The following is a 27,502-nucleotide window of genomic DNA, read 5'->3' on the forward strand; positions in this document are numbered from 1 at the left end:
TTGTGGTTTTTTTTATTTTTTTTTTTTTTGGTGGATGGGATCGGGAGATTCTGTTGAGCTACATAGGTTAAGGGAAGTGTTCGATCCCAATTTATGGGATCGTGAGCTGCTGTAGATGTATGTAGGTTTAAGGGAAATGTTTGTTTGCTATGGTTTGTGGTTTTTTTTTATTTTTGTATTGGTGGAGGGGATCGGGAGATTCTGTTGAGCTATATAGGTCAAGGGAAGTGTTCGATCCCAATTTATGGGATCATGAGCTGCTGTAGATGTATGTAGGTTTAAGGGAAATGTTTGTTTGCTATGGTTTGTGGTTTTTTTTGATTTTTGTATTGGTGGATGGGATCGGGAGATTCTGTTGAGCTATATAGGTCAAGGGAAGTGTTCGATCCCAATTTATGGGATCGTGAGCTGCTGTAGATGTATGTAGGTTTAAGGGAAATGTTTGTTTGCTATGGTTTGTGGTTTTTTTTTGATTTTTGTATTGGTGGATGGGATCGGGAGATTCTGTTGAGCTATATAGGTCAAGGGAAGTGTTCGGTCCCAATTTATGGGATCGTGAGCTGCTGTAGATGTATGTAGGTTTAAGGGAAATGTTTGTTTGCTATGGTTTGTGGTTTTTTTTTATTTTTGTATTGGTGGATGGGATCGGGAGACTCTGTTGAGCTATATAGGTCAAGGGAAGTGTTCGATCCCAATTTATGGGATCGTGAGCTGCTGTAGATCTATGTAGGTCAACGTAAGTGTCTGATTCTGGATAAGAATGTGTTTTTTGGTATTTGGTCAGTTTCGTGATGTTGATTTTTTTCGTCGTTTTGCGTGGTTTTGTACGGCGGTCGGTGGCTACATTTGTGTATATTTAGTTTCTCCCCACCCAAAAACCCCCAATTTCCCACGCTTGTCCCGTTAGAGTCATTAGGCTTTTTGTGAAACCTGTGTATTTCAGTGTTTATGATACGTATGCGATGTTTTTATATCCGCCATATTGGAATTGTCGTTTATGGTCGTTTCCGCCATATTTGTGACGTCATGGGTCAAAGCCGACGGGTAAGATCGGACGCTTCTAAATACGAACTTTACGGTACTGTATGGCTACTTATATATTAATTACACTTAATATTTTCACAGTTGTTTCTTTAATACAAAATTAAAGCAAACGGAAGAACAAACGTAAAACATACTTGCCAATGTCAGGTTTGTTGAGATGCAATTTTCTGTGTGGACAGATGTAACTTCTTCATACAGTGGTAAGTCGCAGAAATCGCAGGAGTCACAGAAATCGCAGAAATAGCAGTGGCGGAGGGGTGCACGACCTAGGTTCCTTAACTGCGACAAATCACAGTTAAGAATAACAGATACTGAAAAGTAGCATTCACAGAAATCACTGATATCGGAAAATCGCAGTTTGCCCATCACTATACTTGCGACTGCTAACTGTGACTGAAATCGCAGTTTGATTTTGTAAAGTTGTTATTGTGATATCTGTGACTTCTCAAACACTGTGATTTATAACTGACACGCGATTTCCTGCCCACCACTAGTTCTCAGTTTTATCGAACCTCTTTGACTGATAGAGCTGCTCGTAGCTAGTAACATCTTTGCTCGAAGTGATAGCGTTGCAGAAGTGAATTATCTGCGTCAAAGAATTGTTTTGTTGTCGTTGAGGGTCTTGCATTTGTTAAGCAAGTAACGAAGTTTGATGTGATGCTACGAAATACGTGAAAGGGGTAAAACTGTGTACAAGTAGTGACAGAAAAAAAGCATCCAAAATGGATCAGATGTTACCAAGTCCTGGATTTAGCATACCAAGTATTGGTACTCCAATACATCATCAGGATGAGGATCAGCAGATTCTCCCTCAGGCTCAACAGCAGCAGCAACAACAGCAGCAGCAACAGCAGCCCCCTCCTCAGCAACAACCACAGCAGCAGTTAACTTCGTCATTACAAATGCCGATATTAGCTACACCTCAGAAGTCAATGCCGGCATTTACACCTGTGGTATTTACGACTCCTCAGAGCTTAATGCAGCCACAAACCCCGGTAAGTGTAATCAAATTTTCAGACTTATTTTGTGGTCGTTGTCTTTTGTAAGCTGGACGTGTAGTACTCACCATCCGTTGTGTCTGAAGGATTTGAATTCAACAATAAAGTATGTGTGTGCGCGCCACAATTAGGCCTACGATGGAAACAAACTAACCAATCGAAGCCAAGTATTTTTTTCTGTCTCCCAGTAAACCCTACATAATTTTTACGCTTTAGTTACAGACAGGAAAGGCATGGTTACATGCTTGACACCAATTGTACATGAGTTTAGAAGTTATTGTTTATTTTGTGAACATTACGTTAATGAACAGATTTGTCCTTTAACTCCCTTCGCAAGCTATTAGACTGTGTTACCCGTTACATTTATTTAATTTCTCATGTAGACATGGATTATGAGCAGGCTTTCTTTTAACTGTTTATACGTTTCTGCTGGAGAAATACTCAGTGTGATTTGATTTAGTTCTATTTTGTATTTGTTGTAAAACTATGGTTTATAGGCTAGTCTGTATTTTGAAAGCTCTTGCGATCTTATCGACATAATAGCTTAGTGAATAATCGTCGAATTGGAATTTATTCATTTATTTTTCCCATACTGTAAGTGTAATCAACAAATCATTTGCAATATTAATGTCTTGATATTATCATAAGATGAAATAGAGGTAGCCTAAATAAACACTTGTAAAGTCACAAACCTGACACATCCCTAATAGGCTACAATAATAGTGAGAAGAAGGAAAATGGACAAATTAAATGGGCACAAAAGGCAGTTGCTACTGATTATTGGTGCTTGTTGTGAATTCTCTCTTCAGCCATAATTAGTGGCAAGCGATTATACAGAAACCAGATTAGGTCACCAATTTAGCTGTCAACATGGTCCATCAGTCACTAAGTTTCAGGGGTACCTGAAGCAGACAAGTCAAGAAAAAGATTCAGTGCATTAATACTTGTTCCATAGTTTGCGTGCATATGACATTTCATAATGAGGTGTGTGTGTGTGTGTGTGTGTGTGTGTGTGTGTGTGTAAAACTTTTCATGCTATTTGGCAAATGATCAAAGATTTTAGTGGCAGCATAATTCATCCCTTTTTGTGCCAAAGTCAGATTTAACTCAGAATAGTGAAGATCATCCTTTCATGTAGTGTTGTAGCTGTGCACTTCGCTATTATTTTTTGAATTAGGTTGGGTTATTAATAACAAATTTTGTAAGTGAATACATGTATTGGGGAGGTACAGTGAATATTCCCTAAACAAATGTCTGTGAGGTGATCTTGGATGGGCTGCAACTATTGTTGTGATTACACACTTTTGTGCAATGAATACTTTTTCTCTTAATGATGAATTACCCCAAAATATGATGCCATATGAAAGTAGGCTAATCTACTAATATCATTATCGGACATTGAGACGCTGCTGAAGAAGCTCTGCCCCCTCAGTTGAAGATGACGGGTGACAGATGCAGAAGAAGAGCAGCTGCTAGGATGTCACTGAAAAGTACTTGGGGAAAAAAAACCTGGAGGATGAGAAGATGAGAAAAAAGAGAAGTTCAAAAATTCCCTCCGGGCATTTGCTTCATATCACGCCGAAGGTTTTTGGACTTCTTGATAATTTTTTACATTCGCCATAATTCATTTTATTTATTTTCTTGCATTCACCTTTTATAAAAAAAATATCTAATTTATTTTTTTATGTTCACCTTTTGTGAATTAGTTTATAATTGGTGAATGTGATACGAAAAAAATTTTCATTTTTATTAATTTTTCTAAGTACTTTAATATAAATATACTTTTTTAAATGAAATTATGTGAGCTAGACCTGAAAATTGGATTATAGCAGATAAACGTAGTAGGTTGTATGTAACCTTACATGAGCTAGTGAACGAGGTCCAAAATTTGTAATAACCCTAGTAGCTGAAGTAGCTGAACCTATCTGTGTCAGGATATCATCAATGTGTTTTTTCCAATTCAATTTCCCATCAGTGCACACATCCAGAAATTTTGAATATTTCTCATTAGCAACAGACTTCTGTTCAAAGTCTATATTTACCAGCGACGTTATGCCATTTACTGTACAGAATTGTATATACTGTCTTTTCTAAGAATTTAGTGAGAGTCCACGTGCAGAGAACCACTTAACAGTTTTCTGAAATATATTATTTACGATTTCCTCAGCTGATTCTTGTTTGTCGGGTGTGAGTACTATGTTTGGGGATTACAGGAGTGTCCAATTCCACCCATCTGCTTTGACCCATGTCATCATCAGCATGGCAAAAATGGCTATTCTAAGTGTCTCCAATATAGCGCATGTGGCGTCACTACATACACGGCAACAAACATGAAAATACATATAAATAAGACAATAACATCTCCCTCCAAAAATACAATGAAACTAATGAGACAAAGGGTGGGGAAAAGCTAAATATAACAGTAAAAAACACACACAATCCCAAAACACATTAAAATGTACAGGAATCGGACACTTCCTTTGACCTATATAGGTCAACCACAGCTGACAATGCCAAAACACCAATACCTAGAACTAAAACTACGAAAATTGGAATAGGACATTTCGCTTGACCTGTATAGGTAAACCACAGCTGACGATACCAAAACACCAACACCTACACCTACAGCTGAAACTACATAAATTGGAATCGGACGTTTCCCTTGACCTGTATAGGTCAACTACAACTATTGTTACCTAAAAACCAACCCCTACAACTAGGAAAAATAAAACCACAACACCTCAACAATCTAAAAATCAAACATCCCTGGACATATATTAAAACACATTCAATACACCACAAATACACGAAACGTCACAACCTAGAAGAATGGACAAAAAAAAAAAAACCACACATACTTACACCAACAAATTCTGGCACAGCAAACTAGGTCGGCCACCCCCACCCTCTCCCTACACACACACACACACACACACACACACACACACACACACCTGTCCTTGGTCTGAGATGATGGAACTCGGGTCAATTTCATGTTCTCGCAATAAATACTACACTTCACAGTCTCAGCAATCAGCTCAAATAACTGGGGCAATTTAATGATGGACAACATGTCCTCATCCATCTCAGACTGCAACATACCACTGTTATATCATATCCATATCTGACAACAGAAGCCACACAATAAATTAAATGTCTTACTGCACTGCAAAAAGCAAGCAAATAACAGCCAGTGATAAAACCACATACATAAACAAAGAAAATTAATTGATAACTCACTGAAAAAATCTTCCAAACCTTACATCCCGAACTACAAACACTGCCAATGACTTCATACATCTAACACCAAGGCTCAGATGATTCCAATACAGCACATTACACTCGGTACACACACACACACACACACACACACACACACACACACACACACACACACCGCCGCAGCCACCACCACCATCAGACACAACAAGATGACATCCACAAACACAATGAACTTCTAAACTCCGCACCGTAATGGCGCCACACTCCACAACACCCTTACGTCACTGGTCAAAGCAGACAGGTGGAATCTGACACTTCCATTGTCCTTACACTTGTATAATCAGCAAAAAGAACTGGCTCTGCATCTTCATGAATATAGAGTGGCAAGTCATTGATATATATATATATATATATATATATATATATATATATATACACACATAAGGGATTCAACTGTGAACCCTATGGGACATCATTCTTTATACCTCCCCAGTTAGAGGACTCTGCTGACTTTTGCAGACTATCTGTACTGTTAATTTCAATCTTCTGCATTCTTCCTGTTAAATATGAATTAAACTAGTGCACTGTCCCAGTCATACCACAATATTTAAGCATATATAGAAGAATTTCATGATTCACACAGTCAAAAGCCTTCTAGAGATCACAAAGTATCCCAGCTTGTGATTTTGGTTAGTCAAAGCATATATATCATTTTCTGTTGAAAAGCCTTTCTGAAAACCAAACTGACATTTTGTTAGTACTTCATTTTTACAAATTTGTGATGCTACTTTTGAATAGGCCTACATTACTTTTTCAAGAATTTTGGAGAAAGCTGTCAGAAGTGAGATTGGGTGGTAATTGTTGGCATCAGACCGATCCCAGTCCGTCTAGAAAAAATGCCCTGTTTCAGTGAATGACTACATATGTGGCTGAGAATCGTACTTATCTGTTTGTAACAAGCTTTTAGTACTCTGTTGGAAATGCCATCAATTCCATGTGAGCTTTTACTTTTGAGTGAATTTATTTTTTTCCTAATTTCAGTAGGCGAGAGGGGTTTACTTTCAATTTTATCAAATTGCATAGTTATTGCCTCTTCCATATACTGCCTTGTATTTTCTGATTGGTAGCTGGATCCTATTTTCTCTACAGCACGTAAAAAATTATTATTAAAAATGTTTTCTACTTCAGACTTTTTGTTAACAAGCTTTTCATTGAGTTTGATAGAAATACAGTCTTCCTGTGCTCTCGGCTGTGTGTTCTCTGTAACAATATTCCAATTGTTTTAATTTTATCACCAGATGTGCTAATCTCAGACATAATTCACATACTTCTGGACTTTTTCATAACTTTTCTTAATACACTCCAGTAGTTTTTATAATGTTCCATTGTTTCTGGATCATTACACCTTCTAGGGAGAAACCGAAGCGTCCGATCCCGCCCGTCTGCTTTGACCTATGGCGTCACAAATATGGCGGAAACGACCATAAACCACAATTCCAACATGGCGTATATAAAGTCGTTGCGTGCACATTATGAGGACGAAAATACATCGAAAAACAAACACACACACACACACCACAAAAAGCCTAATGACGCTAACGGACAAGCGCGGGAAATAGGGGGTTTTTGGGTGAGGACAAACTAAATATAAACAAATTTAGAAACCCACCCCTGTACAAAACCACACAGAACGACGAAAAAAACGACATCACGAAACTCCCCAAATACCACTAAACACAGTATCATCTGGAATCGGACACTTCCCTTGACCTATATAGCTCAACAGCAACTCCCGATCTCATAAATTGGGATCGAACACTTCCCTTGACCTGTTATCCTTACGACATCTCCACATACAGCCATCCCTGGTCCGAGACGCCAGAACTTTAAGTAAGCCTCATTTCTTCGTGACATACTGAACACTTCACGACTTCATCCAAAAATCTGAATGGTTGGAGAAATTTTATTAGAGACAATGCACTGTCCCCCATCATAGCCGACAACCGAAAACTGTTGACCCTGTCAGTCATATCCATACCTACCAAAGACGTAAAAAAAAAGCAATTTACCAAAATTCACACACGACACCACACTCACAAACTAAACCAAAAACATCACCTAACACACCACTGGAGAGCACCACCGATCGCATCAAAATGACACTTCAAACACGCCACTCTCACGAACTAAATTCCGCGCCGTCATGATGTCACACACCACAACAGCCTTACGTCGCGGGTCAAAGCCGATGGGTGGGATTGGACGCTTCGGTCGACCCCCTTCTAGCTGTAAGATACATTTCCCATTCCTCCTTACAAGATATTTTTATCCCTTTAGTAAGCCATGGCTTTTTAGATGATTTCTCATGGAAACTGTTTTCAAATATACTCACAAAGGTATCATGAAATAGGTTAAATTTTAAATTAGCATTATGTTCCCTGCACACCTCATCCCATTCTAACTGTTGCAAGCTTTTTCTAAAATTTTCAATTGTTAAATCATTAATTGAATGCACTATTTTGGTGATACACTGATCTATAGGGCAGCCCAAGCTCTGGGTTAGGTGGGAAGTTAACAGTTTGGTTGAGAGTTGGCAAAGCCAACAGAAGCAGGAAATCTGGTTGCTGTGATAAATTGACTGGTGGCGAAGCCCAATGTTTATGTCCACACTGTATGTCTTAAGTGAGTTTTGTTTCCTATTAAGAAAACCCAGCATTAATTCACAAACTGTATAATGAGCAGGGCACCAGTGAAACCAGATATTTTCCATGACATTGTGAACTGATTTGTTGTTATTGTTTCAAAGGCTGGTTTGCTGCAGTTCTCAGTGCTAGTATGTCCTGCTCAAGCTACAATTTTTACCAGTAGCTCTTCATTAGTTTCCAACTTACCCATCTGATCATCAGTGTTCTTCTTTAGTAGGCCTATCTCATTCCCAAAGATTCTATTGCCTTTTTGTCTTAACTGTTTATTGTCCCTGATTCACTTCCATACAAGGCAGCACTTCAGGAAAAAAACCTTTGCATAGGACTTCTTAGCATTTCAATTAATACTCTTCTCTTTTTCAGAAATACTTGGCATGTTGTTGCCAGTCTGCATTTTGTGTCCTCTCAACTTAGGCTATTGTTGATGATTTTGCTACTTAAATAGCAAAAATTATCTATTACTTTAGTGTATTGTTTGTTGATCTAACTCCCTCAATGACATGGTTCAATTCAATTATAGTCCATTACCCACTTTTTACTTTTGTAGATATTAAACTTGTAAGATCATTTCAAGACACTATCCATTCCTTTCACCAACTCTTCTGAGTCCTTTGCCATTGTTGACAAAATTACACCTTCATAAGCAAACCTTAAAGTTGAAATACATTGTAGAAACTTCTGGTAGAATGAAAATAACTTAGCTGTAAAGGAAGCAACTCACCACATTGTAGAAGTGTTGAGCCATTGACAATCACACAAAATGCTAAGTGTGTGCATGTGTGTAGGGTTGGCGAGTGAGTGAAAAGTGGCTGATGGCTTGGAGAAAGGCAGCAGGTGTAATAAGAATGTGAGAGGGAGACACAGCAGATGTAAGGATAGAAATAAGATACACAGGCACTGGAGTAAGTGCATTTGTGCAGTGCACATTGACAATAATGTGGGTGAACGGACTGGGAAGGTGTGACAGGACAGAGGAAGGGGAGACAGTTACATAGAGTGCATGGGTGCAGTGAGTTGGTGTTGATTGAAGGTAGGAGGATTAAGAGAATGAAGGATGTGTGTTGTAAGGATAACTCCCATCCATGAAGTTCAGAAAAGCTGCTGCTGGGGTAAAGGATCCAGATGGCACGTATTGTGAAGCAGCTATTGAAATCAAGCATGTTACACTAAGCAGTTACTTCTTCCATTGGGTGGTCAACTCCGCTCTTGGCTACACTTTGGCAGTGACCACTAATTTTGGTGGACTGCTGGTTGGTGAGCAAACTGATGCAAAGTGCTGTGCAGATATTGCAGCAGAGCTGAGAGGCTACACAACATGCAATGAATTGGAAGTGTTGATAGACAAGTGCAGGAATTCTTTCAGTGGCAGCACTCATATTATAGATATGAACCATTTTCTTCCCTGACTCCCCACCCCAGTACCTCCTGGATTTCAGTGCATTACTCTTGACGCCGCCACCTTATACACATGTCCACGGCCTTGCTGCTATTGAACCCTAACTCTCCCAATGTCCCACTGACTCCAAACTGCCAACCTCACTTGTACATTCAACTATTTACATCCCCTCACACAGCTTCTCCTGCTTTGAGGGGAAGATATACAAGCAAATCCACATCATGTTCATGGGCTTTCCATGGGACCATCTCATTCCAGTCTGTTTAGGGACTGTTTAGAGGTAACCTTCCTGGCCACTCCAAATGCCTTGTTTCATCTGGGTGCATTGATGATATCTTCAAGATATGGACATAGAACCAAAACACCCTATACTGTTTCCTCCACAGCCTCAACACCTCTCCCATTCACTTCACCTGGTCCTCCACAGGCCAGCATCCCTCCTTCCTGATTGTTGATCTCCACCTCTCTTCATCCGTACCGTAATTCATATTAAGCCCACTAACCATCAATAGTGCTTAGCATTTTGACAGCTGTTATGCCCTCCACGCCAAAAAATCATTCTCATGGAGCCCGGCCACATGTGGATGGTGTGCCTGCAGTGACGAGAATTTCCTTGCTCAGTATGCTGAAGGTCTTGCCAAGTTCTTCACAGACAGCCACTATCCTCCAAATTTAGTCCACTAACAAATTTATTACTCTATATCTTCACACACTTGAATATCATCCCTAGATTAGAAACTGAACCATGTCCTTCACCAGGGCTTCGACTATCTATTGCCATACCTGGAAATGGAAATCGTCCCCATAATATGTAGGCCTACCATCCCATCCCTTTTAAAGTGGTATTTAGCTGCCCACCCAACCTACTCAATATCCTAATCCAGCTTTATATCACTGCCATTCCCAGCCCCTTACCATAGGGGTTATTTTCATGTGGCATATACAGATGCAAGACATGTGGATTCACTCACCCAGCACATCCTACTGTAGTCCCGTAACAGCTTATCGTATCCTATCAGAGGCAAGGCCACCTATGAAAGCAGCCATGTCATATACCAGCTCTGCTGCAATTTTTGCACCTTTTTTTTGTGGGCTTGGTCACCAAGCAGCTGTCCACCAAAATAAGTAGCCACCACAAAACTGTGCACTTGGTGATCAACACATCCAGGTAATTGCACATAGCCTAGCCTCTCAGCTCTGCTGCAGTTCATGCACAGCATTTTGCATCAGCATGACCACCAGCCATTGGTCCAGTAGAAGCAATGGTCACCGCAAGCTGCAGGCAAGAGCAGAGTTGACCACCCAGCAGTGGAAAGAGCTGCTTAGCCCAAGATGCTTGATTTCAATTTCTCCTGCACCAGTGTACCTGAACAACTTAGGTAGGAGTCAGCTTTGCAACATACCCTTCACTCCCATAATCTTTGTGGTCTCTATCTCCAATAACCAAATGCACCAGCACCATCTAACCAACAGTCTTCGTTCCTCTATTGTCACCTCCTCCCAATCCACTCCACCATATCATCATTGTCATTGTCGTATGCTGCATGAACTCACTGGCCTCTGTGCCTGTGTATTGCATTCTTATTGTGTTCCTCTGTTGCCTCTCACACTCTTGTTCCTACCTCACACCCCTGCTGCCTGCCTGTGAGCTGTCAGCCATTTTTCCCCAATGCTCCCTCCTGTTCCCACTTTTTTTCTCACCTCACCCACCCCTTCCAACACAACCTCTACCCCAGTCTACTTGCCAACCTGTAGACCCAGCAGAGAGAGAGAGAGAGAGAGAGAGAGAGAGAGAGGGGGGGGGGGGTCACAAGACAGGAAGGCAATGAATTTTTTTATTTTGTTTTTGTGTGCCTGTTGATTTTTCCTCAGTTTCCTATGCCGTTTACTCAATGTGCCGATTGATTAACATCAAGGACAGGCTACAACCTTGTCTCACTCCCTTCTCAACTACTGCGTCCCTTTCATATTCCTCGACTCTGTGTGTAAGTGCAATATGATTTGTAAAAGTATGTTTTAAAAGTGATTCCAGGATTTCTGCTATTGTATTTTGCCCCCAATTAGTTCTTGTCGTTGTTGCCAGCTTGATGCATTGCCGTTTTGACAGCTAAACAGATTTCATTCAAAATCTCTCTATCTAAAGCCCTATAATACTTTGTTTTATACCTGTTTCTTAGAAGTTTCTGTGCAAAATCTGTTTGCAATGGATTATTAGCAATTTCCATTATTTTTTTATTTCACCTCAAAAGGTTTTTAAGAAATAAAGTAGCAGAAAAATAAGACAATTGAAAAATCCCAAATTGTTATACTAAGTATATACTGTATTCACAAATCCAGTGCTTGGACTACAATTTCTCTACCTAGTCCTGCCCAGAAGAAAAGTTTGGATTCCATCTTGAGATATGATACTACTACATCTTTATCCGTTTATCTAAAACATCTAAATCTGGGTTTTGACAATGTTATGAAAAGGATAGATTGCTACTTTCCTTATAGCGGAGATGTTGAGTGACAGGCACAAGAGAAAGACTGCCATACAAGTAAGTTTTTGGCCCAAAAATTCCTTTTTCCGAATTGGACAGAACACACACACACACACACACAAACACAAACCACTGTCACTGGCTGCCTGAGTTCTCTTTGGCCCCTGCCTCCCATGTGCTGGGCTCCTAGACCAATTAGTGGCATGCCACTCATAGTTAAGTAAGCAGTAAACAAAAAAAGTTTTCTGATTCTTGTTTAATTTGTCGATCTTTAATGTGAGAAGGAATACAACTTCTCTTTAAGAACTGATGTGATTTAATATTGTAACAGGAGAAAAAAATTGTGTTAAAATATGCTGATTCCTAAAGGTACCTGGAATTTTGAGTCTCAAACTTTTTCTTTGTCGTGGTTATGCTCACTAATAAACTCAAAGAAAACAGAAATGTGCTTCAAATCTAGAATATATAAACGTCTATTGAAAAGAGGAAGTAATGGAATACAATGTGCCATACGTTATGCAGACAGGACACACTATTATGCCACAGTAGCCGACGCCATAACAGCTATGTGTTTGTAATCTCTGCATGAAAAAGTCATAGAGTGGAAAAAAGTAGAATAGACCACTAATTACACAATTAACAACATTGTAATTAAAGTGAAACCACTTACCAAACCAGACATTGCTGTCAAAAGTTTTAGAATGCTCAACTGTAGCTTATAGCCATCAGATATTTGCTAGTTCGGTTTGTTCAGCATTTCTATGAGCCCATTTTCTTCTATAACTAACCTGCAAAAACAAAAAAAACTAATTAATGGTTTTGTTTTTACCACGACTGTAGAAATCGAATGGTTTGGAGGCAAAGAACTCATCAAGCCTTGTTGGAAGCACACTTTCATCCAGAAAGCAAGTTCCTTGAAGGTTGTTTAGTAGAGAGCAAAAAAGATGAAAGTGCCAATTCCTCTTCAGTGTTTTTTGTCACTGTGGCAGAGAGTGGGCGGGCATTATCCTGGAGTAGCATCACTTCATGCAGTCTTCAGAGTCATTGTTCGTGTAATGCTTATGCTAGACATCTCTGTCGTTGACATTATCTTTAGTGGATGAACCCAGGCTTTTATACGGACAGTTGTTGTTTTGTTTGGGCTCAGGCATTCCTTTCGTACGCCTTTTCTCTATTTTGTGTGGCACTCTTTAGTGGTAATTGAAAAACAAATTTTGATAAGAGGAAATTAACTGGAGTGACAGTAATTAAAAGAAGCAGCCAAGTAAAAAAAGAAAGAAAGAAAGAAAAACACAGCACCACTAAGAGAGAGAGAGAGAGTTTATAATTCAAGATTTTGTCTAGCCTGCTTTGGTACCATTGAGTGAACGGTATCTGTTGGCCGTACGCCGATCATTAACGTTATGCTTTATGCACAGAAGTGGTGCCTGGAAACTGCGTTAACAGATCGACTTAACAGATCTTAGGGACCAAGAATGGCTGCTACAAATTCGAACATCAATGCTGTTTCGCAGTGGCCAGCAAACAATATGTTGACAGTCTTGCGGTTCTTCTAGCTGAAACGTTGAAAAGTTGGCAGGCAAGGTTAATGTTGTTGAAATGAAACGTTGGTAGGCCTAAACAATAACAATTATGCATATATATTGATGATACTTTTACATAGATAAATACTTTACATACCTTGAAAAAATCATTAGAGAGAGTGATCATTGAGAGACAGCCAGACGGCGCTCATGTTTAAAGTAGACAACTGAAGGCAACAGTACTGTCATTTTTTTCCTCAGTCTCTTCCTGTTCTGGAATCCTCTTCAGTGAAAACATGTTAGAAAGACTTCGTTTCTGTCACAGCTGATCACATAAAATTTGATTGTTGAGACGCTTGCGCTGCATCTGATGCATTATTTGACAATTAAAAAATCTCACATTTAATCGTAGTATGCATACCCTGGGTCCAACGGGCTTGCAGGGAGTTTTAACTTTTAATTGCTATGTGAAAGACTTAAAATTGTGGCCCAACTAGTCAGGTATGCTCAATTGCAGTATTCAGAAATACATTAAAGGTACCATTAGAAATCTGTGTCAATAGTTTTAAGTGTCACATTTTCATCTTTGTACCACACATTTGCGTAATCTTGGTCTGGCGGACACTGTGGTTTGTGTTGTAGTGTCGTCAAATTAGACTGGGTTGTAATCGATTACATTTTTTTGGAATTCAGGGACTGCATTATTGGTATACCTACACATTGTTATAATTGCAGAAAATATGTTGTTACAACTCTTCCCTATGGGCCCCACTTTCACTGTTCCCCTGATGTACTCATTCCTTAGCCTATCCTTTCGTGTCACCCCACTCATCCACCTAACATGCTCGTTTCTGCCACGTCCATCTTTCTCTCTTGGGCTTTTGTAATTGGCCAAGAGAAAAAGATGGAATTGGCAGAAATGAGAAAGTTAAGGTGGATGAGTGAGGTGACACAAAAGGATAGACTAAGGAATGAGTACATCAGGGAAACAGTGAAAGTGGCGGCCCATAGGGAAGAAGATCCAAGAAAGTAGGCTAAGATGGTATGGACATGTGCAGAGAAGAGGGGAGTAGTACATGAGGAGAACAATTGAAGAACTAGAAATCGAAGGACCAAGGAGAAGAGAAAGACCAAAACTGAGATGGAACAAAAAGGTAGCAGGGGACCTACGGGAGAAAGGATGGCTCAGAGAAGAAGCACTGGATAGACATTTATGGAAGCGAGGGATCCAGCAAAGCAATGCCGACCCCACATGACGTGGGAAAAGGCTGAGATGATGATGTTGTTACAACTCGCAACTCTGTTCAACTGTCGGATAGCGTTCTCTTGTGTTGTGTAACAGAGCGAAATATTATAGTGGATTCTTATGAGTATGTGAAGCAGTATAGTAATGTTATAGGAATTTGCTGCACAGCAGTGTTGTGTTTGATATTTGATCCGAACTCAGAAGAAAGGTAAGTGTTATTTGTAACACTAAACAATAAAATAAAACAGCAGTTACATTCTTACTGTCGACAGAAGAAGAGAGCAATGAGGTTATTTCTTCACACCTTTTTTATCCAAATAGAGTGTCAGAATGTACATCTAAAAAAAAAAAAAAAAAAAAAAAGGAGCAGGAAAGAAGATAGCATACACTTATCAGGCCCAAATTTTGAATCAGTTGTTAGTCAATGGGTAGCTGAAGATTATGATTTCCTTTCAGATATAAGTACTGCTTCAAATGAAAACCATGAAGTTGTTCATCAGGCAGCAGCATGCAACTCTCTGAGTGATGAATGAAATGTGGTGGTGGTAATAATGCCTCTGGACAAATAAACAGTGAAAATTTTAACATAAATGTCGCTCCAAATGGTATGCAATGGAGTAAGTCACTCCCTACCCCCCCCCCCCCCCCCCCCCCCTCCTTTGTGCAAAATAAAATGCTTGCACACAATTTGGTGAAATTTATTCCAGGACCAGTAAGGGGTGTAATCACTTGCACCCCCAAAAAGATGCTTGGGATTCATTTATTCCTCTAGCCATTGTGAATGAAATTGTGAGATGCACAAACCTAGAAGCAAGAAGAGTTTCTGTATCAAGAAAAACAACTGGAATGATGTAGCTAGTCAAAATGCTCGCCTTCTGGGGAATTTTACTTCATATTGGAGCAGATAAGGGTTGGGATGGTCCAATCTAGGAACTTTTTCTGGGAAAGTTTTCCAATCCGTTATATAGAGCTACAATATCTGTAAGTCAGTTTGAGGCAATAAGAAAATTCATTGGATCTGGTGACAAAAGAACACAAGAGGCTAGGTTACAAACTGATAAGCTTGCTGCTATATCCTAAGCATGGAAAATATTTACAGGACAGTGCAAGAAAATAATGATATCTAAAAGTAATGGTACCATGGATGAATAGCTATTCCATTTAGTGGCCATTGTAGGTTTGTGCAGTATATGCCTGGAAAGTATGAAATGAAAATATTCTGGATGTGCGAAGCTGAAACTGGTTATGCCACTGACGGGATTGTGTACACGGAAAGAGAACCAGATGATCCACCCCAGAAAAATTTGGACCGTACCACAATGAAAACCCTGGCAGGCAATATTGCTAGTACAGCCAGAAATGTTACCGTACATAATTATTTTACAAGTGTACCATTGGCACAACATCTGTTGAGTAAAAACGTAACTGCTGTGGGAACAATGAGGATGAATAAAAGAGAAATTCCAAAAGAGGTGAAGCCAAATAGGAGAAGAGCAGTAAATTCAAGTATATTTGCATTTAAAGAAGAAATGACGGTGGTTAGTTTTTCACCAAAGAAAAACAAGTGCGTAATCTCCTAAGCACCATGCATCATGATAAATGTATGGATCAACAACGTCCAAAATGGAAGCCTGTGATTGTGAATTTTTATAACCAAACGAAGGGTGGTGTGGATGTTATGGATCAATTAGTGCGTAATTATACATGCAAAAGACAAACTTAAATTGTGGCCAGTGGCTCTCTGGTGCAACATAATGTATGGATGTACTCTAAATGCCTTTATTCTTTACAAAACACAACATCTCACATATCATGAAGGGCTTTTGCACAAGAGGAGACTTTTCATCAAGGACCTTTCAGTGGAGATGATACAACCATTTATGATCAGATTGTCTAATCCCTTTTTACATAAATCCATGTATCTGGACATGAAAAAAGTTCATTACTATTCCTAAAACACAAAAACAGCAGTAGTAACAACAGCACAGTGAGTCATCTGGAGAGAACGTGTTCATTGTGTCCTGCTTCAAAGGAAAGAAAAACAAAGACAGTGTGCTGTAAGTGCACAGAACGTTTGCCGGGACCATAGAATTGTGGTGTGTAACAATTGTAAAAATTAAGGTCATCCTTGTTTGTTTAATGATTTGCTCTTTGTGAATACCATAACTGCCAATCTGTGAACAGTTTGTGATAATACTGGTGGCTTATGTTTCAGTTTCTATAATGCAATTTATTTAATGAAAATTATTCAGGGTTAAAAATGTACTCCTTTTGATTTAATAAAATCGTTAAAAATGACCACAGCTGTATTATACTGATAAACCATACAAAAATACAAGGTTTCTTATGTAGGTTTACATATTTTTTTAGTTTTGGGGCTTAAATTTATTTACACATAAAAAGAAATGTTTCAGTGGGGTTGGGTCAGAATAGCATGGAGGCTATAACATGAATTGCTGACCATCACCACCACAACTGATCAATCAGTTTCTCAGTTTCCTGTTTAAGAATTCACGAACATCATAATGGAAGTGGGATGCAGCACCATCTTAGTGGTCTACAGCTGTTTCATGAGTCGGTTTTCCAAGATGTCCAGAGACATAAGTCCTGTAGCACTGTTTTCAAAAAAGGAGAAGGGACCATTAACTTCAAACTGTGGGAATGCACAGAACACATTAACTTTTGGTGAATCTCAATGTTGCTTTTTCAATGAAGATGTGTTTCTCACAAAACCCTTCCTCTTCCATAAGCTGTTGCAGCTGTGCTGAAAATTCAAAGATCCTGATGTCCAACTTTGTGATTGGGACTTACAGCTTGTAGCAGTTGCAAGCGGTAAGGCTTCAGCTTGAGTTGTTTCCTTAAGATATTCCAAATGGTCGGTTGTGTTATGACCAGCTGTCTGCTTGATCCTGCTCATAGACTTCTGTGGGCCAAGTACAAAACTCGCCCATGTGTAGTCAACCATTTATTCAGTCACTGCAGGCCGACCCAGTGATTTCCCAGTGGAGAGGTATCCTGAAGCTTCAAACTGCACGTATCATTGCCAAATGAAGTTGACAGTTGGTTGATCTTTGCACTGTTACAGCAGACTGATGTTAATGAATTTCAGGCACGATATACGAGGTGGAATCCATAATTTTCGGGACTGGTGCTGCCATCTGGAAAGTAGGAGTAGTAGATCTTTGCATCGCTAGGTGGTGAGAGCTGCATATCTGATGAGTCAGTGTGTGGAGTGGCATTCAGCTGGGAGGACGTGTTGCGTGTCCACAGTGATTTCTGTAATACTCTGTGTTTGGTGTGTGGCCATTTTGCGATGGATCTGCGAACAGAACAGCGTGTGTGTATCAAATTCTGTGCAGATCTCAGGAAAAGTGCTACATAGACCCTTGCAATGATTCATCAAGTGTTTGAGGGACAGAGCATGAGCCGTACGCATGTGTTTGAGTGGCATGCTTGGTTCAGGGCTGGCCGTACAGATGTTGAAGATGATGCTCACACTGTGAAGAGCATGATCATCGTTTTCTTTGATACCAAGGGAATTGTCCACAAAGAATTCGTCCCACCCAACCAAACAGTGAATTCCGCGTACTACTGTAACGTTTTGTGACGGCTCCTTGAAAACTTGTAGTGACGATGGCCAGAACTTTGGCGTCAAGGGAACTGGCTGCTGCGTCATGACAACCCGCCCTGTCACACGTCCTTGCTCACCAGGAACTTTTTGGCAAAAAACAACATGGTGGTTGTACCCCACCCACCGTACTCGCCCAATTTGGCACCTTGCGACTTCACGCTATTCCCAAAACTAAAACTCAAGTTGAAAGGCCATCGGTTCGACACTCCAGAGAGGATTCAAGAATCATCGCTGGTGGTGATAAACACCCTCAAAGAAGAGGACTTCTGGAAAATGTTTGACCAGTGGCAGAAATGCTGGGACTGGTGTGTATGTGCGGGTGGTAACTACTTCTAGGGTGATGGTGACCATTAGTCCAAAGGTAAGGTTTTCAACAGATGGCAGCACCAGTTTCGAAAATTTTGGATAGCACCTCGTACGTTTTCGTGGTGCCTGTCCCATTTTATCTAACTGCTCACTGCTGCACTCTTGTGGCAGAAACCTGAAGTGCGGCTGCAGCAGTACAAAACTTTTTGAGTTTTTTCCATATGAGTGTTGTCTTTTCTGATAATATGCTAATTAATGCAACTACAGTGAATTTATGGAATTGATTTAGTCATTTATAATAACCTTGTATTGTCTGCTTTGACAGTTGTAGTGAGTTATGAGCTTTCCTATTATGCTAAGAGCTTCTAAAGTTATCAAAAATTCAAAATGTACCAAATATTGCCTATATACACCACTTATCCAAAAATTTACACCACTGAATGTATAATCATTTACCCCACTGAAAAGAATGTGTTTAAGTCTTATCTAATATGTTTGGTATGGAAGTAAAAGATCATTTAAATCCTTGCAGTTTTAAAAATGTTAACAATGGAAGTAAAAGATCATTTAAATCTTTGCAGTTTTAAAAATGTTACCAATTAGTAAATCTGAACACACAGCCAGTGCCTAGAACCATGTGTATCATATTACAAGTGTGTGTCACTATGCCACTGAGACACCCACACCAAAGATTTCAGAAGACCATTAGAGGCGGCTTGTCATCTGGTGGAACAACAAATTCTATGTTGCAGTCAGGAGCAGACAAGTGGCACTTCAAAGGTTCAGTGCCAGTATGTCAGGAGAGAACCTTGCATCTTTTTGAGTCTCAAGAGCAAAAGTACAGTGAGCAATTAAAGGGCTCATAAGGAGGTCGTAGCAAGAGATTTCAAAATCAATCAGTGTTATCCATTCCACACCAGGTACAAGAATATGGAAGTCAATGAAGAGTGTCTCTGGTAAAGGAGACAGAAAAAAGATTGACACCTACCCCTGCCATAACAATTAATGGGAATGTTTTAAATTCTCTTGCTGGTAAAATACAGTCCCAAGAGGGTACAGGTGGATTTCAGTTCAGACAACCAAGAATAATGTAACTCCCCCTTCTCTATAAGGAATCTTAAATATGCCTTTTCTAAGACTATGGAAACAGCCTGTAACCTTCCCCTCACTTATCGACGTTAATGACAGTGAAAAATTAAACCGCGTGTACCTAATGGAAATTTGGGAAAAGCAATCGTCACCGAAGTTAATCTGTCGGTAAAGAGGGAGAAAGGGTTACATCTAAATTAAAGGAAAAATGCAAATGAAACGTGGAAATTAATTTTGAAAAGCTGTAAAGTTAATAAAGAAAGTAAATGTGCAGCCGTTACGTTAACAATTAACTAGCGGTAATTAGATATTTGAGATTTGGGGGAAATCATGGTCGCCAGTCCTATGGACAACTACTATAATAACTGAAAATGAAAGATTAATGCACATATAATTAGCACTGAAAGCGTGGCAACTGAAGGTTGACACGTGTTGTGTGAAAACTGAATGTTTGTCAGAAGTAATGAATTTAGCTACACTCTGACTTAATTTAGCAAAAGAATTAATAAAACCGGAAAATTGAAAGTTAATTTAGTGACTGAAATTAATAGTGAGATTTGTTTCTGAAGCACTACGAAATTCAGTAAAATAAGGTTAGTCTTGGGCTACCTCAACAATCATTTCAAAAGCTACTTGAATCTACGCAATTTAGAAATAAGAGATTTAACTTTGAACTTGAATTAAATGATTCTGGACAATTAACAATAGTAACATTTAGTACGTACCAAGCTGAGCTGCAGTCACAGGTAAGCTAAAATATGCTAACAAAACTCGCACTCTTAATTTGTGCTTGTGTAATCTAAATATTGTAGCCAGCTATGAATACCTTAACTGAACTTTGAAATTAAAGCAGTGAAATGGAATGATATTACTTTAATGCTGGCGTCTGAATTTCAACGGCACTCGGGTTCATTTCGGAAAAGCAAGGGACCCTGCTTGGTAATGCAATTGGGGCAATGAGCAACAAAGGTTCATGCTAAGTTGCTGTAATTTTGTGATGCAACAATTTTAAAAGCTGAGGTCTGCCATACAGTTCTAAAACTTTACGTGCTTCCAGTCTTCCTTGTTGGTTGATTGAGGGTTTGAAGTCGTCGATCGAGGAGGTGGCGACAGTCACTCATTGTCAGCCGTCGCTGTTGCAGAAGCTGGATGTTGGCGCGCCTTCTTCTTGACACGGTCACCAGGCGAAACGGGCTCTTGATGTGCGCCAGCTAATGCTTCCTGTCCGCGACACCGGTTCAGAAACTATCATAGCAAGTCGAGCGCAATTACATGCTGCCAAACCCCGAAAGCGCGGCAACTCGCAGGAGCGTCACTCAGCACACCTGCTCAACCGCACTACTCCAGCCAGACTCTCTCTGCCCGCGCTCCACCGGCCGAGTTCACACTACCAAAGATCCGAAACACTTTGGTTCTCCACACGACTTATCGATGTAATAGTTCGATAGCATAGTTTTCCCTAAGCCAGACCCAGCGTAAAAATACAAATAATATTTACAAAACAAACCAATTATACATCGACATAAATGCATTATATATATATATATATATATATATATATATATATATATATATATATATATATATATATATATACACACACACACACAAATAGTAAAACAATTACAATATATAAAGACACAGAAATGTCATATCTTCAGGTAACAAAATAAGGAAAAAAAGTTATAGTACAATAGATGGAAATAGGAGGATAAGCATTTCTGGTGTTACAAGCCTCAGGACCAGGTAGTATTACGCATAGCATATTGAGACAGTTACATAGGGAATCAAAAGAAACTCTCCATGATCTTTTCATTTGTATGTGACCACAGGGGCTGTACCCAGACTTGTGGAAAGAATCTATAATAGAACACTTGCTTAAATGAGGAGGGGCAGTATCACCACAAACAGATACCTGTGACAAGAAGCAGTAGGTTCCAAAGTTCTTGGAGCTCTTATAGAACAACTCCCCCCCCCCCCCCCCCCCCAAAAATCATCCCCATAGCTAAGAGCTGAAGTGTCTGTAGCGTCATAGATGACTATCATACTTGCACTCAAGGAATACTTCATTCTCTTTATTCCTTGCCCTTTTGATTCAAACAGAAAAGTCATTCAGGAAGGAGCAGTACTTTGAAAACATTGTACCTTTTTTCTTTATTTTAGTTAGTTCATTCCACTATTTAAATTGTTTTCTGGGGCCAGACTCTCCTCAGATTTTAGGATTTTGAATGAGGTACTGCTATCTGACGAAACTCGTACTGTCCTAATGTCATGCTATTCTTCGCAAAATATCAAACTCCCCCCCCCCCCCCCAATCATTTCTCCAACTGGGAAACTTCTGTGCCAGTAACATATTTCACAGGGGCCGAGTGGAGACAGCCCTGCATGAAGTCAGGATGCCGTTGGGAACCTGTGGTGTGTCTTTGACAAGTTGTTGTTCTTCCATACCAACCTTGACTGATGCATTATATGGATGTGTATTGGAGTCTACCTGTTGTCTGCTGAACCAGCTCAGCATCTGCACGACTAGGTGAGATGTTTATGACCTTGGCACCGCAGCTTGTTGCCAGCAGGCAGTTGCAGCCATTTCTCAGTGTGAAGTGGTCTTGCTGGAGTGTCCTCTGTCCTGCACCGAATTCTACAATAACCCTTGATGACCCGTCAGCAGTGCACCAGTTGTTGGTAGTCGTGTGGTCGGTTGATCTCCTCCTTACCAGCCATTAGGTTTTAGCACATGACTGCGCCTGGATGTTGATCGTGAATGTGGACGCCAAAAGCCCCCTTTGCTGGCTTCCACATTGAAGTTTATTGCTGGCAGCACCATGTGATGTGGTGTTGTCAGGAGTTTCTCCATCAGTAGATGGTAGGTGGTGAGCAGCAGGAAGTTCGTCAGGTGGAGACCATCATCTTGAGTACATTTTCAGCTACTTCATAGACTGTGCTGGAGCATCTAGGACATAGATTCACTACAGTATCATTATCATGGAATTGAGTGCTATAACTGTGAATGCCATCAGTTCCAATAATTAACTCATCACAAGAGATAGAATGCTTGAGTATTTAACGGGAGCTTGCATGAGACTGTGTCATGAGACTTGGTCCGTAATGACTGCATGTGTCCTTATTCTGCTATATTCACTTAATGACTGTTAACTACTATGTCAGTTCCTTGCTGGGTGCTCTTGTGTAAGCGATGGGTGTCTTATGAGCTAACAAATACGCTTGTCTCACTTCCTTTGGTTTTCTGTCACAGTCTTCTTTCTGTTGAATGCGTATTCTCACTCAGCAGGTGCCATCATAATGTGTCGAGGGCTTTGTGACAATGGGTGTCTTCTTGTTTCTGCCTCTTGTCTTTGGCATGACTTGATTTTGCCTGTGGCAATGTTAATGAGTTTTAGTCAAAATTTCTAATTTCCAACCTCTCATTATTCTGCACCATAGCAGTACTATGTGGCCCAAACTCTACTTGCTCCAAGTTTTAAGGAGCCTCATGATGTTTCAGGAGCTGTGTTTCATCAACTTGGGCAATCTCACTCATGTCAACTCTGCTAATGAGTCAACCTCAGCTGTAGACATCTCTTTCTGCTCCCCCCTTCCCCCATCCCCCCCCCCCCCCCTCCTTCCAGGAAGTTACTGATGACCTTCATGCCAGTGACCACTTCCCAAACCAGATTCACCTATGAGATGGAGCAGTTCTTGAAAGGCAGCTGCCAAGATGAATGGTGAGTAGAACAAACTGGACATTGTTCAGCCAGATAGCTATGTTTAAACAGGGGAAGCATCCAGAAATGGATGGACCCCATGTCACAAGTGTAATCCACCTTGCAGCCGTCTTATCCACCCTTAAGTCCTCAGGCCGTGTTAGAAGGTGGACTGACAAATGCCACTCAGCAATGCGGTCCAGCTGTGTGGCCTTTTTTCAGTGTGGGAGCTGGATTCAGCAATGTCTAATACTTTCGATCCTGCACCCAATACAGCGCAACATGCTGTGAAACTTGCAAATGCTGTTAAAAAAAATCCTGCTAAAATATTTTAACTCAATATGGCAGACAGTACAATTTTGCAATTCATTGAGGGAGCCAAATTCAGTATCTTTCCTCAAACCAGGAAAGCACCAAACATGCCCCAGTAATTACCAGAGCATTGCTTTAACAAGCTGTGTAGAAAAGAACTTAGAGTGAATAGATGTCAGTCAGTGTTGACAACGTGATCCTGCTAGAGGCAGGTATTCAGCAGGTTTACCAACAACAGCATTGTATAGGAACACTTTTTGATATCAGTAAGGTGTACGATATGGCTCGGAGGCCCAGTGTTCTAGGACAGCTGCACCAGTCGGGCTTTTGTGGCCACCTGGATTCTTCTTATATAAACACTATTTTCCAAGTTGGTGATATGCTGTGTAATAGTTTTGGGCAGGAGATATCACCCCACCCGCAAGTTTTGGGGAACGGACAAGTTGTGCCTGCTACAGTTTTATAGGGATTTCGTTAGATGGTGGCCTGACTATGGGTGCTCAGTGCACAGATTAGTGAGACCTTCTTACCTGAAGGTAACTGATGGATTTCACCATGAGGTGATCATATTGCTCACAATTGCTCACAGGCCCAGGCCCATACCCAGTATGGGTAAAGAGACTAGGGATCTGCTACTTACCATCTGGCAGCAACTCCTCATTGTTCATCAGGCATATAAAATTCTTGCTGTTTCCAATTCATGAGCATACCATACTGTTGCTCATCCATCTCAAATTGTCCACAAGCAATAGGCTGTTTTGGAACCGTGTTAAGTATGAGCTGGAGTCACTGGTGAAGGGTATGTATACATAGATGGATATATGCACAGGGACTATCTTGGTTTCTCTGTTATTTTTCGTGACTGTGTTCACAAGATCAGGTTGCCTCAAAGCTTCCCAATGTTCAGCACTGCATTATACACAATGTTGAGGGCACTAGAGCAGATGAGATGTGCTGCAACTGCTAAATTCCTTGTTTGTTCCGACTACATGAGTGCCCTTAATTCTCTACAGCACAAGCCAGTTATGGCCTCAGAGGAGGGGTCTGACAGAGTGTGTCCCACGGCTTTGGGAGAGAGGGCTGTTTTTTTTTTATTTTTTTTATTCCCCCCTCCCCCTTGAGGGCTCTGCTGGTAGTGATTCAGTACTGGCACAGCAACTCCACGTTTCCCAAGCTGGGGACTGGCCAGCACTGCCAGACCTCTTCTACCATAAACTCTGGGCATACATCAGGGACCATATTTAGGTGTGACAATGGAACATTGTGTGTTTCAGAGAATGGCAGGCTTGTCATCACTGCCTGGACTGGTTTTATACTGCAAATGGGCTGAATGGCTGTTGCTCTGGAACATCTGCCCCCCTCCCCCAGTTGTATAAGGCTTGCGCAGGCTTGTGGGGCTCTTCCTGGTTCGATATCAGCTTCCCTGGCAGCTCATGGGATTCCTGTCGAGTGACCTCAACCCAAGTCTACTCCTGCTGGGACAGGTGTACCGTCAAGAAGCTACATCTACCCAACAAAGAGAGCCTGGATGGTCAGTCTGCCCAAGTAGTAGTCTCAAAATTATAGTGTCAAGGCACTAGTTTGTCATAACACTTTCATCATAATCAAGAGAGCAGAAAGAACCTTTGAGATGCTTTCTTCTTTTCTTCCTTCTATATGCTTAAGGGGGTTGGAGGTTATTGCTTAGTACTTAAAAAAGCGTTAATTGACTTAATAATGTTCACACTTGTAGTTGAAACTGACATGTCACACGAAGTACCTTAACTTCTGTAAGGTGTGGGTACCTGTTTCAGTATAATGGAGATGGACTCTGAGGAATTATGTGATGAATGGAAAAAACATAGATGTCACAGAAGTGCAGAACTATATGAGTACAGTCAGTGGCACTTTGGAAAAAAACTGCAGCACTTGTTCTGACCTTCAACACTCCAGAATTACTTGAACATATTCTTAGAGATTATATCTGTCTTACGGTTTACTTGTTTATTCCCAGTACAATGTGATATTTAAAATGCCAAAGATTTGAGGATACCAGTATTTAAATACTGCTCTGGGGACTGCCCAGTATGGAGTAGGAAGTGCGTACTTTGTAATGAAGAAAGGAAAATTCAAGAGTTGAAAGTTAAGAGACACATACCCTAAGGTGAAGATGATAAAGCTTTCCAAGTTATGCAAACTATGGCATTTGCTACTTATTTTGCGTTGGTTCTCAAGAAGCCATTCACAAAGTGTAAAGCCACCACACAAACCCAGACCACAGAATCAAGTATGAGTACATGCACTTGTCAATGTACCAGCAGGTAAAAAACTACATTTGACACAGAAACCACTCGGAAGTCATCAAGGATGGGCTTTGAACGTCAGCAAGATACCACTGCACACCATCTGAGTTCCACTAAGCCATCTCCTCTATCCATGCAACCAGCTCCTCCCGTAAGTAAGGAAAAAGTCCCAAACAAAGTAATTCAAAATCGACGATAGTCACAGCTAAGTCATCTATTTTTCGATTTTGATTTTACTGTTGAGGCTATTGATACTCACATGGAGGAACCAGAGATATGGGTACCATCTAATGTTCCCCCAGACCTCTCGGGTAAATCACTGCCCTTGGAGAGGAGGACGAGAATGTCCATCTCTAGTCAGTGACTACGGAATTGCAGTGGATCTTAAGTGGATATCAAACACATTTGAAAGAATTGCAGCTTCTGGCATGGGAGAGACAGTTCTGCATCTGCTTGTAAGAAACTCATTTTGAAGTTACCGTTACACCAGCTTTATGGGCTACCACCTGTACAGGAAGGACAATCCTATAGGAGACAGGGCGAAGAGTATGGTGGCTGTTTTCATTGATGACAGATAGCACTCCTGTCCTCTTACCACGGTCATACATGCAGTTGCAGTGGAAGTCCTCACACTAAAAACCTAATGTGTTCTTTGTATCTTTCACCTTACTATCCGTTGGGCGCAGGTGCAGTGACAGAGCTCTTCCAGGCACTCCCCCACCCATCTCTCCTCATTGGTAACAACACTGCACATCATGTGCTGTGGGGCTTGGCTACCACATGCCCCAGGTGTCGAATTATCAAGCACCTTATCCATTTAGAGTGTATCTGCCTTTTGAACTCTGTTGAGATGACACACTTTTCTACAGTAATCTTTTGCTGCTGACCTCTGTTTTTGCTCCCCACATGTTGCAGACTCATTTGAGTGGGAAGTGGCCACAGATTTACGTTCCAGTGACCACCTTACAGTGTGGATCCACCTGCTGAGACTGATGATGGTTGACAGAAGACTACAAGGATGAATGTTTCAAAGGGCAAATGTTTGAAAGACAGTCAGTAAGCCATTCCTGAACAACAGAAATGTTCCTGGGACAACAACTGATGTGTTTGCTATGCTGGGGAATGGAATCAGCACCAGTTCAGTGGATCATATGTGTAATATTGTGTAGTTTAATTATTTATTGTATTTAATATTGTCCATAGTGTGAAGTGTAATTTACAAAGTTAAAAAACAAGTTTGGTGCACAACATTGTGTGCAGATAGATCGTATCTCTGCTTATAATGTTTGATTATCTAAGGACGAGTGTCCCTTGTGGACGCTAGTCAGTTGTTTCCTGAGGATGGCCCAATAAGCCAAAAATTAGTTAGGAATAAACAAAAATCAATAGAACAAAAACAGTTAACTTGTTATTCAACCTCAAAAAAGTAATATGGTAACATGTCACCTGTGTGATCCACTGAACTGTTGCTGGTTCCATTCCACAGTCTAGCAACCCCGTCAAACGATGGCCTGTCCCGAGATGGAATCAAGAATGTTGCTTGGCAATCAGAGCCAAATACACA

General features: G+C 40.5%; 1 protein-coding gene across 1 annotated transcript in view; it reads left to right on the plus strand.

The window, feature by feature from the left end:
- Positions 1-1,611: 1,611 nt before the first annotated feature.
- Positions 1,612-27,502, plus strand: part of LOC124619400 (TATA-box-binding protein) — a 48,841-nt gene continuing 22,950 nt past the window's right edge. The window contains exon 1 of the mRNA XM_047145755.1: positions 1,612-2,039. Within this exon, the coding sequence (XP_047001711.1) occupies positions 1,767-2,039 (273 nt within the window). The 5' untranslated portion in view covers positions 1,612-1,766. The remainder of the gene's footprint in view (positions 2,040-27,502) is intronic.

Source organism: Schistocerca americana, chromosome 6 (genome assembly GCF_021461395.2).
Source record: "Schistocerca americana isolate TAMUIC-IGC-003095 chromosome 6, iqSchAmer2.1, whole genome shotgun sequence".
In the NCBI taxonomy this organism is placed as follows: Eukaryota; Metazoa; Arthropoda; class Insecta; order Orthoptera; family Acrididae; genus Schistocerca; species Schistocerca americana.